The sequence below is a fragment of the Micromys minutus genome, assembly GCF_963924665.1.
Source record: "Micromys minutus genome assembly, chromosome: 12".
NCBI classification, from domain to species: Eukaryota; Metazoa; Chordata; class Mammalia; order Rodentia; family Muridae; genus Micromys; species Micromys minutus.
The window spans coordinates 31,428,867-31,443,498 of NC_137981.1; the positions used below are offsets into that span (position 1 = coordinate 31,428,867).

Here is a 14,632-nt window from a genome sequence, read left to right on the forward strand (position 1 = left end):
ATCTCTTTACCTGCTTTCTCTTTGACCAGACAAAAGATGATTGTAAAAAATGGCCAGACGAATACGGGGGCTGCCCACATTGGTCTTGTCAGATACATACACTAGGGTCACATACCAATTACTTCTTCTGTCAGCAATATAAGACACTCTTCTTCTACATACAGGGCTCATGGAATCCCAGGTGGGAGATAAGAGTTGCTAGTAAGCTCTACCATAAAAATCAAGCCAGGTCCCCAGTGAGCACTACCCACATTCAGAGAAAATATGTTTTAATTGCCCAGCCTCTAGATATCAGAAAAGTGGGGGAAGCAATCAAACACTCCTCCAAGGCCCTTCCTTTCTTGACATCCCCCCTCATAAATGACACTAGCTTGTCAATTCACCTTTTGCTTCAGATCTTGACCTTGGCATATCAACTCCTAATGTCACCCGACCTGGTTGTTTTAAAGATTGCTGGCTGTGTGTACCCCTTGGAACTAATTCACAATTGCCACTTATAGCCTCTCCAGTGATACTGCCAAATGTCACCTCACCTTGTATCAGCTGCCCTGACTCCAATGTTGCCATAAGGCCATACCTTTTCTCTATCCCTCTTTTTGGTGTGGCACATTCTGTAGGAATGCTGAGCTCCCTGGACTGCAGTAGAACCACAACCCTTGATACCTCGTCTCTGCCACAGTGCCCTGCAGTCTAAAACACAAAAATGCTATGTGGCACTCAGGTATGTCATCGCCTACCTGCCAGATGGTCAGCAGTTTGCACGTTGGGGCTCCTTTTCCCTGAACTATGGGTAACCTAGGGAAACGAGCCCCTGCCAGTCCCAGCATAGATATGATGGCTGCCCAACCTAAGCCAGCAGTTCAGGTCGTGCCGCTCCTGATCGCTTCGGGAATAGCCACAGGTGCTGGTACTGGATTGCAGGGATAACTACTTCCATGACCCAATAAGTTCACTTCCGAGCTTAGCACTAGTTTTCAAGAACTGTCTGAGATCATGCTGACCATCCAGAAACAGATTAACTCTGACAGCAGTGGCACTTCAGAACGAACGGGGTCTAGATGTCCTGACAGCTAAAGAAGGTGGTCTGTTGCCTGTTCCTCCAAAAAGAGTGCTGTTTCTACGTGAACCAATCTGGGAGAGTGAGAAATAAAGTCCAGCAGCTACAATTGGACATGCAGAATTTCAGTTAACGTGAGGCCTCTGGTTCCTGGATTTTTGAAAACCCTATGTGGAAGTGGATACTCCCTTTCATAACGCCTTTTCTAGTCATATTCCTAATGGTATTGTTTGTTCCCTACCTCATTAATTCTTCTTTCTACATTCCTTCAACAATGCTATAACCAAACAACCAGTTTCTGTTACAAGGTTATCAGCTGCTGTCCATATAGGAGCCTGATGTGAACATTCACCAAGTGGACCCTGATGGTGAAAGTCAGCTACACCCTGAAATTGATGACACCCCTAGACACCCCTACTCCCCTTTCACTATCAGCTTGCCTCCCCACTTTTAGTCTTCTCTTGATGATAAGAAAAGGGGAGGTATGGTGAAATCAGAAGTGACTTATCACCAGAAAACTTTTTCAAAACAAAAGTAACAACAAAATAATTGTACTGTGCTTCAATGTCTAAAATAAACCACCCGGAGTCAGACTCTCAAAGTTGGAACCAACACTGGCTACTGAGTTGCGTTGAACTGAGTTTCCTCCTTGTCTCATGCAGAAGGGCACTCTGCTGGCCTTGGTGTTTTCAGAGGCACCCCCCTCCCCACACACACACAGTAGTAGGGAAAGCGGGCTAGATAGACCAACTAGCTGTTAGAAAACTCTATCGTTTTAGAATTTTATTGTTTAAGAGACACTTCTTTAATATACAAAGGGAGATAAATTGAAAGAAAAACAAACAAACAAACAAAAACCAAACCACTCTATAGCTACTTCTGTCCTCACACATGTGCATGTGCACCCTCTTGAGCACACATGGGAACTCACACCTTGCATGTATACATATCACACAAGCTCAGAGAAAAAAGTAATACTTTCAAATTCATACCATTCCACCTCCCAGAAAATAACTACTATTAACCTGCTGATGTTAGCCCTTTTATGCATAAGTGAAAATTTTTTTTAGGACACAGGCTTTTTATGTAGCTCTTGTTGACCTGGAATTCACTATTTAGACCAATTACCCCTGCCTTAGCCTCCTGAGCGCTGGGGTTAAAGACATGCACCACCACAGACAGCTAAATGTAAACAACATGGTCAAATGGATAAGTGTATTCTTTCTCCTTTCTTTGTTGTTTCTTCCTTTCTTTTTCTCTAGATCCTTTTTGAAGTAGGGTCTAATGAAGAAACTAGCCTTGAACTCTTCAGTCTTCTTAGACTTCGAAGTCTATAAAAAGAAGTCACATATGTGTTTCCAAGTCTGCCTGTTTGGTTTTCTAAAGAAATAGTGCCCTGTTGTATTAGTAAGGGTTCTCTAGACCCTCTAAAACTTATGGAATGTCTCTATATTATGGGAATTTATTGTAATGACCTACAGTCTATGGTCCAACCAACCCAGCAATAGGCAGCTGTGAATGGGAAGTCCAAGAATCTAGTAGTTGCCTAGTCCCATGAGGTTATTTGTTTCACCTGGCCTTCTGTATAAGCTGGAATCCTGAAAAAGTAGGTTCCACCTGATGTGCTGGCTAATGTGCTGGCCAGTAAGTGCAAGCAGGCAAAGAAGGGTGAAGCTTCCTTCCTCCAATGTCCTTACTCAGGTCTCCAGCAGAAGGTGTGGCCCAGATTAAAGGTGTGTACCACCACACCTGGATTTGGAGCTTTCTCTGTCCCAGGCTGGCCTTGAACTCAGGGATCTTGCCTCCATCTCCTGGGATTAAAAGCATGTACTACCTTGCCTGGGTCTAAGCTTTTCATGGACACTATGCCTCAAGATCTGGATCAAAAGTATGTGTCATCCCAAGTCAAGATCTGAACTCAGAAGCCTGTGTCTTCCAGCCTCAAGATCTGAATCACAGGTGTGCCCTCCATATCTGAACTGTACTTCATTCCAGAGAAGTTGACAACCAGGAATAGCTACCATACCTGCGTGGCCTAGGCTGGCCTCACACCATAGCAGACCTCCTGCCTCTGTGTCCTAAGTGGCAGCAGCTGTGGCTATGGAAGTGTACAAGACATTGACTGTTTCTCTGAAGCTCACTTTGGTACAGGATTGCAAATGCTTGTGGGACATGATAAGAAACCCCCAATCTTTCATAAGTGCATCTGTTGCAGAAGACTATCCTCCTTCAAGACCAATTACCACCATCTTCAGGATGCTTAGATGGGTCTGTTTGCATAAGATAGCAGCACTCCCTCACTGAAGGACTGGGTAGGGAGTGGGACCCTTTCTCAGCCAACTATACGCAATGCTGCTGTAATTACACGTGGGCTCAAGGGGAGAAGGTGCCCAAGTATGAACAACCATGAGGATGTCATCATCCTTACTGGATGCAGACCTTCCCATGTAGTTACTTTTGGAATACCCAAGCTCCAGCCTGAAAACCCTTACCCGTGCTCTGTAAGTGACCCTAATGTTTTGTTATTGGGATCCTAGGAGGAGGGAGGATCACCTCCCTCTTTACCCCCTACATCACCTACTTACTCTTTACCCCCAGCAGCTTCTTTGTGGAAGTGACATTTGTTTGTATTTATCTGGGGGTTGGGGGGGTGGAGGTTGAGGGATTGGGGTAGGGGTGGTGGTGGTGATTTTGAAACGGGGTTTCTCTGTAGTACTGGAACTCACTCTGTAAAACAGGCTGGCTTCAAACTCACAGTTGATTTTATATTTAAAGATGTGTGTGAGTGCGCTCCCCCACTCCAGTCTTACACCAGGGTTGACATTACAGGTGGCTTAATGGGTGCTGCGATCCTCTGGAAGAGCAACAAGTGACAATTTGGACTGAGTCTCACATTAGACAGAGACTGTAGTTGGTTCAATGGTCAGTGACCCAGATAAGTCCGTTTGCCTCCTCGTGCCCCAGAGATAGCACTGCTAACAACAGATATACAAGTTTGGTCCACACTGTGATTATTGCTGCAGTATTTAAAGAACTTCAGTATGCAAGGTAAGGGTCACACGAAGAGACTGACACATACTGTGTCTTAGGCGGCACGAGTCCTTCAAAACTAAATAAATCTCTCCTCCAAATATAAAATAGGACGGTTACATCTATTGCTTCTGCCTCTTTGGAACCTCCATTTAGAGCCAAGGGAGCTAGCTCTGCGAAGCAGGCGGTGATCACGAAGAAACCTCAGACGCCCCTGAGGGGCGCCCAGAATCCGGGGGAAGCCGGCACCAGCGGACGCACCCGCCAGCATGTGCCACTCTGATTGGCTCGGCTGGACCCCGGCATCCAATCGGCGTAGCGTTTGTTGAGCAGCGGCTGCAAGCTGGGTACACAAGTGGCCTGAGCGAGCTGCGGGTGGGCGGCGGGGCCATGAACCTGGGGTAAGCCGGCGGGGACTCGCTGGGCTGCGGGGCTGGCCTTCAGCCGGCGCGTGGCGGCGGGCGGGGTTCCGGGTCCAGCGTGGACCGTGGTGTCCGAGCGCCCCGGAGGGAAGACGGCGCCCCAGAGGGCGAGATGCTCGGGGAGCTACGGCTGCCCGGCACCGGGCTGGAGCATCCCGAGCTGGGGCTGGACCGAGTCTGGGGTGCGGTCTTCATTTTCAGAAGTTCATCGTTTTAGGAAGACCAGACCTAGACGTAACCCAGCACCCAGCAGCTGAATGTTAGATTCTCTTCTGGGAGTTTGGGAAAAAAAAATGAGGCAGCCTGCCCCGTGAGCTTGCGGTACGGTAGAATAGAGATTTGGCAACTTCAGATTCATTCAAGATGTTGCCTTCCAAGTAACCATGAGCTGTTCGTAGTCCTGCAACGCAGAAGCCTCTGATAACCTGTGTCACCCAGATTGTTAACTTCAGCAAACGCAGGCACTTTGATTTCCTCTACCAAAGCAACCCTGTGAGTTTAGCGTTGCTAGTCAACCTGCTCGCCCTTAATTTCTTGGTTTGGTATTTTCTCTTTAACGGCGACATTGCAGTTCATTGACACATAACGCCCACCCGACCCTCAACTCCTGTAAAACAGTGAAACACTGTGTGGAATCCCATCAGAGTTTTGTTGACCTTAATAGACAACATAAGTTTTGCTCGTAGTGTTTACCGTTGCTTTAGGCTGGCAGTTTTAACATATTAACCAAAGTTTACTGTGCACTTACTATATTACTAAAGAGTCACCAAAGCAAGCATGTGTTGTGTGAAATATTCCAAGCTGTGTGGAATTTTGTACTTAAGCAGTTGGTGACCATTTTTCGGTTGCTTCTATCCTTGGAATGTGTCAGTCATGAAAGCTAATAAATGACAAAGCTATGTCTTGTACCTTGCTGAGGAGTTCTAGTAGCAGCATGGAATTTTTAGTATAGAGCTGCAAGTTAAAGGATGCTATAATACCCGGGTTCTTTATTTCTTACCAGTAACAAAAACCAGGTTTCAGGTTAAATGTGACACATGCTTGCCTCACTGAAGAGTTATAAGAAAGTCTTTTGTATATTTTTTTCCTCTTGGGTTAAAAGTATATGTATGTGTATGTGTGTGTATATATACATATATATGTATATATACGTACGTTTTAAATATAAATTTTTATATTTTAATATTTTAACCTTATGCGTATGGATGTCATGCCACTTGTGTGCCTGTTACCCTTGGCGACCAGAGGGGGCTTTGCAGACACTTGTGAGCTGTACTGTTGGCTCTGTTCTCCAAGAACAGACAGTGCTCTTCGCTGCTGAGCTTGAAAAAGATATTTTAAAACGTGAAGACTACTTTGAGGGTGGTTCAGGCAGGTGGATCAGGAATTTAGAGCCAGCCTGGTCTACATAGTGAGTCTGAAGGCAGCCTGGTTATATGAGTTTAAAGAAACAACCAACCAAAACCCCTGCTTTGATGGCCATGTGATTCCTGTATAGATTCAAAGGTATAGGTTTACTTTCAAGGTTCATATAAATATTCCTGGCTGCTATTTAGTGGAAGCTGTTTAATTCAAATTGTAAAAACAATTTTCTTTTATATTGCAGAGATGGTTTAAAGCTTGAAACGGAACTATTGGATGGGAAAACCAAGCTAATACTGTCTCCATATGGTATGCTGTTATTGGAAATCTAAAATGTTTAAGTTTGTACCCAGAATATGTGGTCGTTTAATAGACATTTGTTTTGCTTGTAGTACAGTTAAATGGCACTTGGAAAAAGCCTTTTCCCTTGATATCTACAAATTGATATCTATCCAATTTATCCAACTATACAGTCACATTGTGACAGTGATCACTACTGTCTAAGTTGGTTCATAAAATGTATTTCATGTAAAATATGTCTTGGCATTACCATACCATGTTGCCTAATATGTAATGCAGGTAGGGTCCAGATAATTATGTACTTTGTATGTAAGCAAACTATCACGTGAGAAAGTTAAATTTATACAGTATAACCATAGTTGCTGAAGTTTTTTTTTTTTAAGTTATTTATTAGTTTTTAAACTCAGTATAGTTTTTTTAGTTTTCTCCGTCAGGTAACTTGTCTGATCCTCACCACCATCTGTTTATAGTCTAACCTTGGAAAGAATATTAAAATAAAAATGAAATGGGAGTGAATACTTGAACCACCACATTGTAAAAGCTGGACTATTTGGGTGGGATTTGCAGTTAATGCTTTTGGGATAGTATTTTTATTCCTGACATCTTAATCCGTACTCAACATTTTCCTTTGTCACTGCCTTAATATGTCTTGAGTTTATAGTTTAGTAATTTTATTTTCTTTTGTAGAGCATAAATCAAAAGTTTCTGTAAAGGTAAGCCAAGTGATTTTGACTCTACCTGTTTCCACATGAAAAATGCATATTTCCATTGGTTTTATTTACTGAGTCATGGCCTGTCAGTTGGACCTGGAACTTGCCAGTGTAATAGTCAAGCTAGGCAGCTTTCTCTGGAGGATTTCCTGTCTCTGCTTTTTACTTCTAGAATTACAGATGGGCCTTTATATGTACCCAGCATTTATGTGTGCTCTAAGCATCCAGATACTGGTCCTCACAATTTCATGGCAAGCACTTTAACCACCGTGCTGGCTCCCTAACCCAAACTTTGTCTTTATAGTGTAAGACATATTAATGAGCTTGGTAAAGGAGTAGACTATTGACAAGGTGTTTTATGACATAATCTCATCCGCTTAGCTCCTGGAGTGATTTGGACCTTGGTTGCTTTTCTTGCTCAGTAGTCTGGACATAGCTGAATCTTTATAGGGAAGTCTGACCCCCCTTCCCTCTCTCCCTGCCTGCTTTCATTATTCCTCCCTAGCATTGAACTGTAGGTGGTATGCAGAATTGGCCTACTTGTCTCTTAACATGGCCTGCTCACTGAATGTTTGGTTTTTTTAAGAAGACCCTTTTCTGCATATGTCTTCTGGCACAACTGGACTGTGGCAAGATAATCCTAGCTATTTGACTCTGGTTGGTAGGTTTGTGTCCAGTAGCAGAGATGTCCAGCAACCGTGAAAGCTCTGGCCTGGCACAGAGAGAGCCCCATTGGCTGTCTTTGTCCTCTTCAGGAGAGGGAACAGTTAGAAAGAGCCACCCTTGTTTTATAGAGGGGTGTGGCCCAGGTATGACTGTGCTGAAAAGTCAGATGGGCAGTAGAGACGCCTAGAAAAGAGAAAACACTGGGGAGCAGCTCCTGTCAGTGTCGGGGACTCTGTAATTAGAAGCTTAGAGATGTGACTGTTGGAAATGGTGTAGCTCAGGGACGTGGGGAGGTGGAGAGTTCCAACCGATGCTCAAGGACCTTGAAACCGCTGTGATTTACTGTCGGGAATCCTTTAAAGACTTTATACAAAACAAGATTGACTTTCAGTGTGTAACTCAGGCTGGCATGGGACTCTGTTGTCTCCCTTCCTTACAGGGTATACCTCAGCTCAGTATCGGGTTCGTGAGAAGGGAAGTTCTATAATCTCATTTCTCCTCTGGAGAAAGCACAACAGGTAGCTAGAGGTGTGTTTGGAAAGTGGCAGAAAGAAACCTGAGCTTATCAAAAGAGAAGGAAAGACAGATGGAGGACTCAAACATCCAATCCTCTCTCTCTCTCTCTCTCTCTCTCTCTCTCTCTCATTTTAAAGATTTATTTATTTTATGTAAGTAGTAAGTACACTTGCACTGTCTTCAGACACACCAGAGAAAGGCATCAGATCCCATTACAGATGGTTTCGAGCCACCATGTGGTTGTTGATATTTGAACTCGTGACCTCTGAAAGAGCAGTCAGTGATCCTAACCCCTGAGCCATCTCCCCAGCCCACAAGGATCCTTTCTTCATCGTACTCTTGTATTCCCAGCACTTTTCATGGTGCTAAGCACATAAAAAGCACATGGTGCTTGAGGGATTACAAGGAGAGTTGAGATAGAAAGATGTAATGCAGTAATGAAAACCTGAACTTAGGCTTGTCATCATATGAACAGTGAAGACGTTTCCAAACAAGAAGCCATCAATATATGCTAGTTAGCTAGGGGAAACCCTGACGGAAGGAGGTCAGATGTGATCCCACAGTTACTGGGGGCATTTTTGAGAAGGGGGCTAATTTGGAAACAAGGATAAAAGATTCGGTGGCATCCAAGGTGCAGTTAAGGATGTTTAACTAAAGTTTAACACCGACACTGCTGCACTCACGTTGTAGGTCCAGGGGACAGAGAGGTGACAAACAAAACAAAAATCTGTCCTATGGAGTTTACACTAGGATGGAAGGGACAAGAACTAGGGCAATAAACTAATAGAAGACAAATGGGGAAGGCGGGGTCAGAGGAGCCCGGTGGCAGTGGGGAGGGGTAAGCAGTGCCAGCGAGGGAGAGCAGGAGCTTAGGGGAGGCGCTCTAGGTGATGGGGGCAGTGAAGTTAGAGCCACTGACTAGTGCTGCAGCCTTGGTGAGATCAAGGAACATCTAAGAAGCTCTTGTGGTTGGAGACTAAGATAGAAAATGAGGCCGGGCTGGCAAGGTGGTTCAGCTGGTAAAAGTGTTTGTCTCCAAGTCTGATCCTCAGAGCCCATAGGGTGGAGGGAAAGAAATAACTACCGTCTGCCCCTCCTAGTAAAGAAATAGTAGAGAAGAAGGCCGGCTATAAATAGGTAATGGAGACAAAAGAGGCAAGAGTAGGTGATGGTGAGAAATTCAGCTCCGCCTCCACCAGGGGAGGCCTCTAAAGATAAGAGCATGATCTGGTTTACAGGTGTGAATTGCTTTTGAGAAGAGACTGGGAAGCAAGGGTGGAAGCGGGGTAGCAGTTCAGGTAGGGGCTAGTATCTCAGGTGGAGGATTAGGGAGCAAGCTAGCCAACAGCATTTGACCCATGGTATCTATAAGGTTGGAGACATGGCTCAGCAGTTAAGAGCACTTAAAATGTGTTTAAAATGTAAATATGGGATATGCAAGCAGAGTCAGATATAACTGTAAAATTTTTGGCGTGGATAACTGAAATGGGGGTGTTATTCTGAGTAAAAGGGAGACATGCTTACTTTGAAATGTCTATTGGAAATCCATTGGAGTGCTAGGAAGGCAGCTTAATATCCAAGGGACAGTGCTGGCGAGGCAGAAGCCATTAGACCCCTGGTGTTCACTGATCATCCAACATGGCCTACCTACTTGGAAGTTCCAGGTCAGTGAGAGATCCGGTTTAAAAACAAGGTGGAAGTTAGGCATGCTAGTGTGCACTTAATTTCAGAACTCAGGAGGCAGAGGCAGGCAAATCTCTGTGGTGTTGAGACTGCTTTGGTCCACAAAATCAGTTCTGGGGCAACCAGGGCTACATACTGAGACCAGATGAAGATGATGGTGTTGTTTGGTGTTGTTTTGGTGTTGGGGACTGAACTCAAGGCCCAGTGCTTGCTAGGCAAGTCTCTAATACTGAGCTATACCCAGAACCCTCTCTTTTTTTTTTAATTTTAGTTTTTATGACGATAGAATGTTACTAAGTTGCCCCCTCAAATGAAATTTATGGTGCTGGAGAGATGGCTTAGTAGTTAGGAGCACTGGATACTCTTCCAGAGGACCTGGGTTCAATTCCCAGCACCCACATGGTGGCTCACAGCCACCTGTAACTCCAGTCTCGGATCCCATGCACTCCTTAGGCCTCCTTGAGCACTTCCCACGTGGTAGACATACATGCAGGCAAAACACCTATACATATAAAAGAAAAGGAAAAATGAGACATGGGTTGTCCGTGGGTGGAAAGGACAGGAAGTTTGAGCACAGAAGTTGGTAGAGATTTGATGATGGACTTCTTTTAAAGATCATTTTCAGTTGGTTGTGTGCATGTGTTTCTGTGTGTGTGGGTCTGAGTATGTGAACCTTCAGAGGTCAGAGGCATCTGAAGCTGCAGTTGCAGAAAGTTGTGAACTGCCTGACCCTGAGTCCTGGGAACAAACTGGGGTCTTTGGTTTTCTCTAAGAGCATGACATGTCCAGCCCCAGTAATGGAATCTTAAAAGTCAGCTTCTAAATACTTAGGTGTGTGATTTTCGGTGAAATTGCTAAATCTTCAGCTGAGGAGAGACTAGCAGTGCCATGTGTCCAGACAAGACTGTCATGTCAGTGTCCGTGCGCTGTCACAAGGAATCCACTTGTGTTTTAACAGATGGGAAATAAGATCAAGATTGCAAAATGTCCTTTAAGAACAAAACAGACTGGACATACTTTAAAATCAACACAAAACACTTGGATTGGGAGTGGAAACCTTTCTCAAAAGAGGATCTCGACTTCAGACACTTCACAAGCAAACCCTGAGAACAGCAGACTGACATTTTCCCCCAGTACGGATTTATGTAAGCCGTATCCAGAAAAAGACGGTCTCCGCATTCAGAAGGAAATTTCACCTACAGCCGCCAATATACGGAAGATTATAAACACGACAGGAACTTGTCCAGTGGCTAAACAGAAGCCTTGCAGGAAACACACCCCGGCGGAAACCATGAGCAGCAGTTTGGTGTGTCTCACACAAGACCAGCTTCGGCAGATTTTGATGCTGAGTGTGAACCAAGGAGACGGACCTGTGCCCCTCACTGAGGACGGGGAGGAGGAAGCAAGTGAGGTTTTCCTTTTTCTTAGATTTATTATTTATTTTATATAAGTCCACTGCAGCTGTCTTCAGACACACCAGAAGAGGGCATCAGATCTCATTACAGATGGTTGTGAGCCGCCATGTGGTTGCTGGGAATTGAACTCAGGACCTCTGGAAGAGCAGTCAGTGCTCTAACCCCTGAGCCATCTCTCCAGCCCCCAAGGTTTTTCTTAAACTGAACTTCTTCCCCCCAGTATACTTTTGAATTTCAGATTCATTGGCTTCGCTTTGTAACTGTGTCTCTTAAAATCTGATTTAACATGCAGCAATCTAAGTTATTATTCACATTAGTCTTTTTCTTATTCATAAAATTTGTAAAATTGCTTATAGTTTTGTCACATTTTCAAATTAGCTGGTTTTGTTTGTTTGATTTTTTTGAGACAGGATCTCTCTGTGGCGCTATGGCTGTTCTGAAACTCTGTGTGTAGACCAAGCTGCCCCAAACTCACAGAGAGCCACCTACCTTTACTTCCTGAGTGCTGGGATTAAAAATGTGTGCCACTACTTTAGGCCTCAAAATATTCTTAGGATATCTGGTTTGGGGGCTGGAAAGATAGCTCAGCAGTTAAAATATTTATATAAGTCACATATGGCCTTCAACCCTGGAGTCCCTGCACTCAGCCAACTGGCAGAAGTCCCACAAACCCAAGGCAGGCTTGGGTTACACACTGGGACTTCATTTCAAAAACAAACGAAAAATTACAGGCAAGGGTTTAAAAAGATACGTGTCTGACATCTGAAGTGAGTCTTCAGAAAACCTTTCTGTAAAGACTGGAATTACTGAAATCCATTGTTCTGGCTGCCGTTTGTCCACCCACGCAAGGTTGGCTGTAGTTTTCTCTCACAGTGTAGTTCAGATGTATCCATGGAAGCAGTGGACTATTGTAGGCTTTCTGTGTCACCAGTCAAGGTTATGTTTTAGAAACCTAATTTTGGCTTTGAGCTAAAGAGTCATGACTATGTAAGTACTTGAGATACTAAATTACAATAAATAAAGTGAAATGAAAGCCACTGGCCATGACCATGGAAGGGCCCGGCTCCCGGTCCATGGTCTTTGTAAAATAAGGGAAGTTGGCTTTCTGTAGGCTAGTTGTTGCTCAGACAATTGGTTGTTCTCATTGGTGGGTATACTGAGAACTAGGAGCAATAGTGAAGGCATTTTACTTAATCCTGAGGTAACTTGATTTTATAGGCTCCCTCTTCTTTGCGGAGGAATCCCAGCTCTGTTCATGCTAGAGTATGAACCTTCTGTAAAAGCCTTGGTTTAGTTGTGGTAGCTGGGACATACTGACCACGGTTCCCAGAAAACGGGCACAGGTAAATATGGAAAATGAGGCCATGGGTTTTTATTAAACAATTTGTGTTTGCCTCTTTTTCTATTGTGCTTTATATCCTAATATAGTTATTTACATAATTACAGAGTATGCATAATTTTAAATTATATAAATGAAACCATAAATATACATTATTTTGGCAAGAGTGAATGAAGGTTTTTGTTTTACCCAACATGTAACCAGACTGGCTTACTCGGTGTGTAGCGGGAACTGAGCTTGTGTCTCCTGTCCTCACCTGAGTACAGCTGTGCACTACCCTCCTGGTGTACGCAGGGCCAGAGTGGGGGTACAGGCTGGGTGGAGTAGGCAAGCCCTGGCTGTCCCGACCATTCTATAGACCAGGTTGGCCTTGAACTCACAGATCCACCTTCCTCTGCTGGAATTAAAGTCACCCCCACTGCCCAGCACTCGAAGTTGTTTTATTTGATGTAAAATTGCATGCCTATGGCCATGAGTCAGCTGTGTATCTCTGGGTCCAACTTCTTTCTCTTCTCTTGATCTACTTACCTATTTAGGGTAAGGTGTCATATAAGCCAGACTGGCCTCAGTACCCAGTCTCAGTTTGTTGTTGCTGCTGCCATGGTTTCTGGGGTGGTCTTCAACTCCTCCTGCTCCCGATTCTCCTGTCCTTGCTTCCCAAATGCCTTTGAGACTGCCGGTTTGCACTCCGTGCTGGCTCTTGTACTGGAGTCAGACCCAGGGCTCTGTTCCTGCAAGACCAGTGCTCTGCTGACTGAGCTACACTCCGGCCTGCTGGGGTTTGGCTTTTGAGATGCCCTCATGTAGCCTAGGCTGCCCTTTAACCCGGGCTTCTCCTGCCTCTCCCTGCTCAGTGCCAGGAGTGCAGGTCTGTGCCATCTCGTCCACGGCTGTTGCTGCTGCTGCTGCTGCTGCTTTTGGTTGTTTGATTTTGTTTTTTTTAGTAGATACTTAAAGGATTGTTTTGCAAGTTTGTTGTTGTTTGAGACAGGGTCTTACTGTGTAGCCCAAGCTGGCCTGAATGAAGACCGGACAGCTTCTGCTTCCTGACTTCTGAGCCTAAAAGGCCTGCGCCTCCCTCCACCGTTGCGTATTTGTATTTCTTTTCTTGTGACAAGGTCTCACTCTGCATCCTAGACTGGCCTAGGACTTGGTGTGCTGGCCAGACTGGCCTGCGACTCAGAGTGTGATCTTCTTGTCCCAGCTTCCTGAGTTTTACCTGAGGACTATAGGTGAGCGCCCTCGTGCCGCAGATGTATAGGAGTATGTTAGGATAAAGTATTTCAGTAGGTGTGATTTTAAAACATGCATTTTGTTTCCTAGGTCAAGATGGTTTACATTTAATCAATATTCCTACTCAGTCAAAGGATGTGGATGTCACAGGATTACTGCAAACCACAGAGGCCGTTTCCCCCACCTCGAGTGAAAATGAGCACGTCCACCGGAGAGCTCAAGAGGCCTCTCAGCAGTGCGAGCAGAAAGCTGCCATGTAGGTGACGGCCAGCCGTCTCTGGGGTATCTGTACACTACACATCCGCTTTGGACATACTCCGAAAATGTTGCTACTTAAAAGCTATTGCTTAATATTTATGCAGTCTCTCAGGTAGACACGATAAGGTTCCTGGCTTTTTATATGTATGTTTTATCTTAGAGAGCATGAATGGAAACCAGCTGACATATTCAGTACTCTGGGGGAAAGGGAACGAGATAGAAGTTTGTTGGAAGCAAGGAGAGCCCAGTGGAAAAAAGAGCTAGGTAAGTTTGGTGCCTTTCCTTACAGTTCTGTTGGTTGTGGAATATTGGCACCTCTCGGTTTATTAATGTCATTTGATGGCATTTGACATCTGTAGTTCTTTGCGTACTCCTAAGAAGCACTGGAGTCTCACAGTGCCCTGTGGTCTTGGTACTATGCCGTGTACACACCAAAAGCAGTGCCACTGGTCTCCTGGAGTCCTGCAAGTACTGCAAAACCCTTTCCTAGTTATGCTTTTTAACATAGAGATCCTGTGGCTTGAGGTACAGCTTTATTAAAAGATGTTCACTTCAGGGGTATGTGTGTGTGTGTGTGTGTGTGTGTGTGTGTGTGTGTGTGTGTGTGTGTGTGTTTATGGCACTGGGAGATTTATTTGTAG

At 44.7% G+C, this 14,632-nt stretch overlaps 1 protein-coding gene across 4 annotated transcripts in view; it reads left to right on the forward strand.

Annotated features, from left to right (window-relative positions):
* Positions 1–4,477: 4,477 nt before the first annotated feature.
* The window catches only part of CCDC66 (coiled-coil domain containing 66), a gene marked incomplete at its 5' end in the record, with an annotated part of 28,889 nt that continues 18,734 nt past the window's right edge, over positions 4,478–14,632 (forward strand). For 2 of the 4 annotated variants that reach the window (XM_080926563.1, XM_080926566.1), the window contains 6 exons: positions 4,478–4,488; positions 6,116–6,180; positions 6,859–6,884; positions 10,705–11,152; positions 13,824–13,989; positions 14,152–14,255. In XM_080926563.1, coding sequence (XP_080782689.1) covers positions 4,478–4,488; positions 6,116–6,180; positions 6,859–6,884; positions 10,705–11,152; positions 13,824–13,989; positions 14,152–14,255 — 820 coding nt within the window. Of the gene's footprint in view, positions 4,489–4,976; positions 5,002–6,114; positions 6,181–6,858; positions 6,885–10,704; positions 11,153–13,823; positions 13,990–14,151; positions 14,256–14,632 lie in introns of those variants that run through there. The other 2 variants (XM_080926565.1, XM_080926564.1) reach the window with 2 other exon arrangements.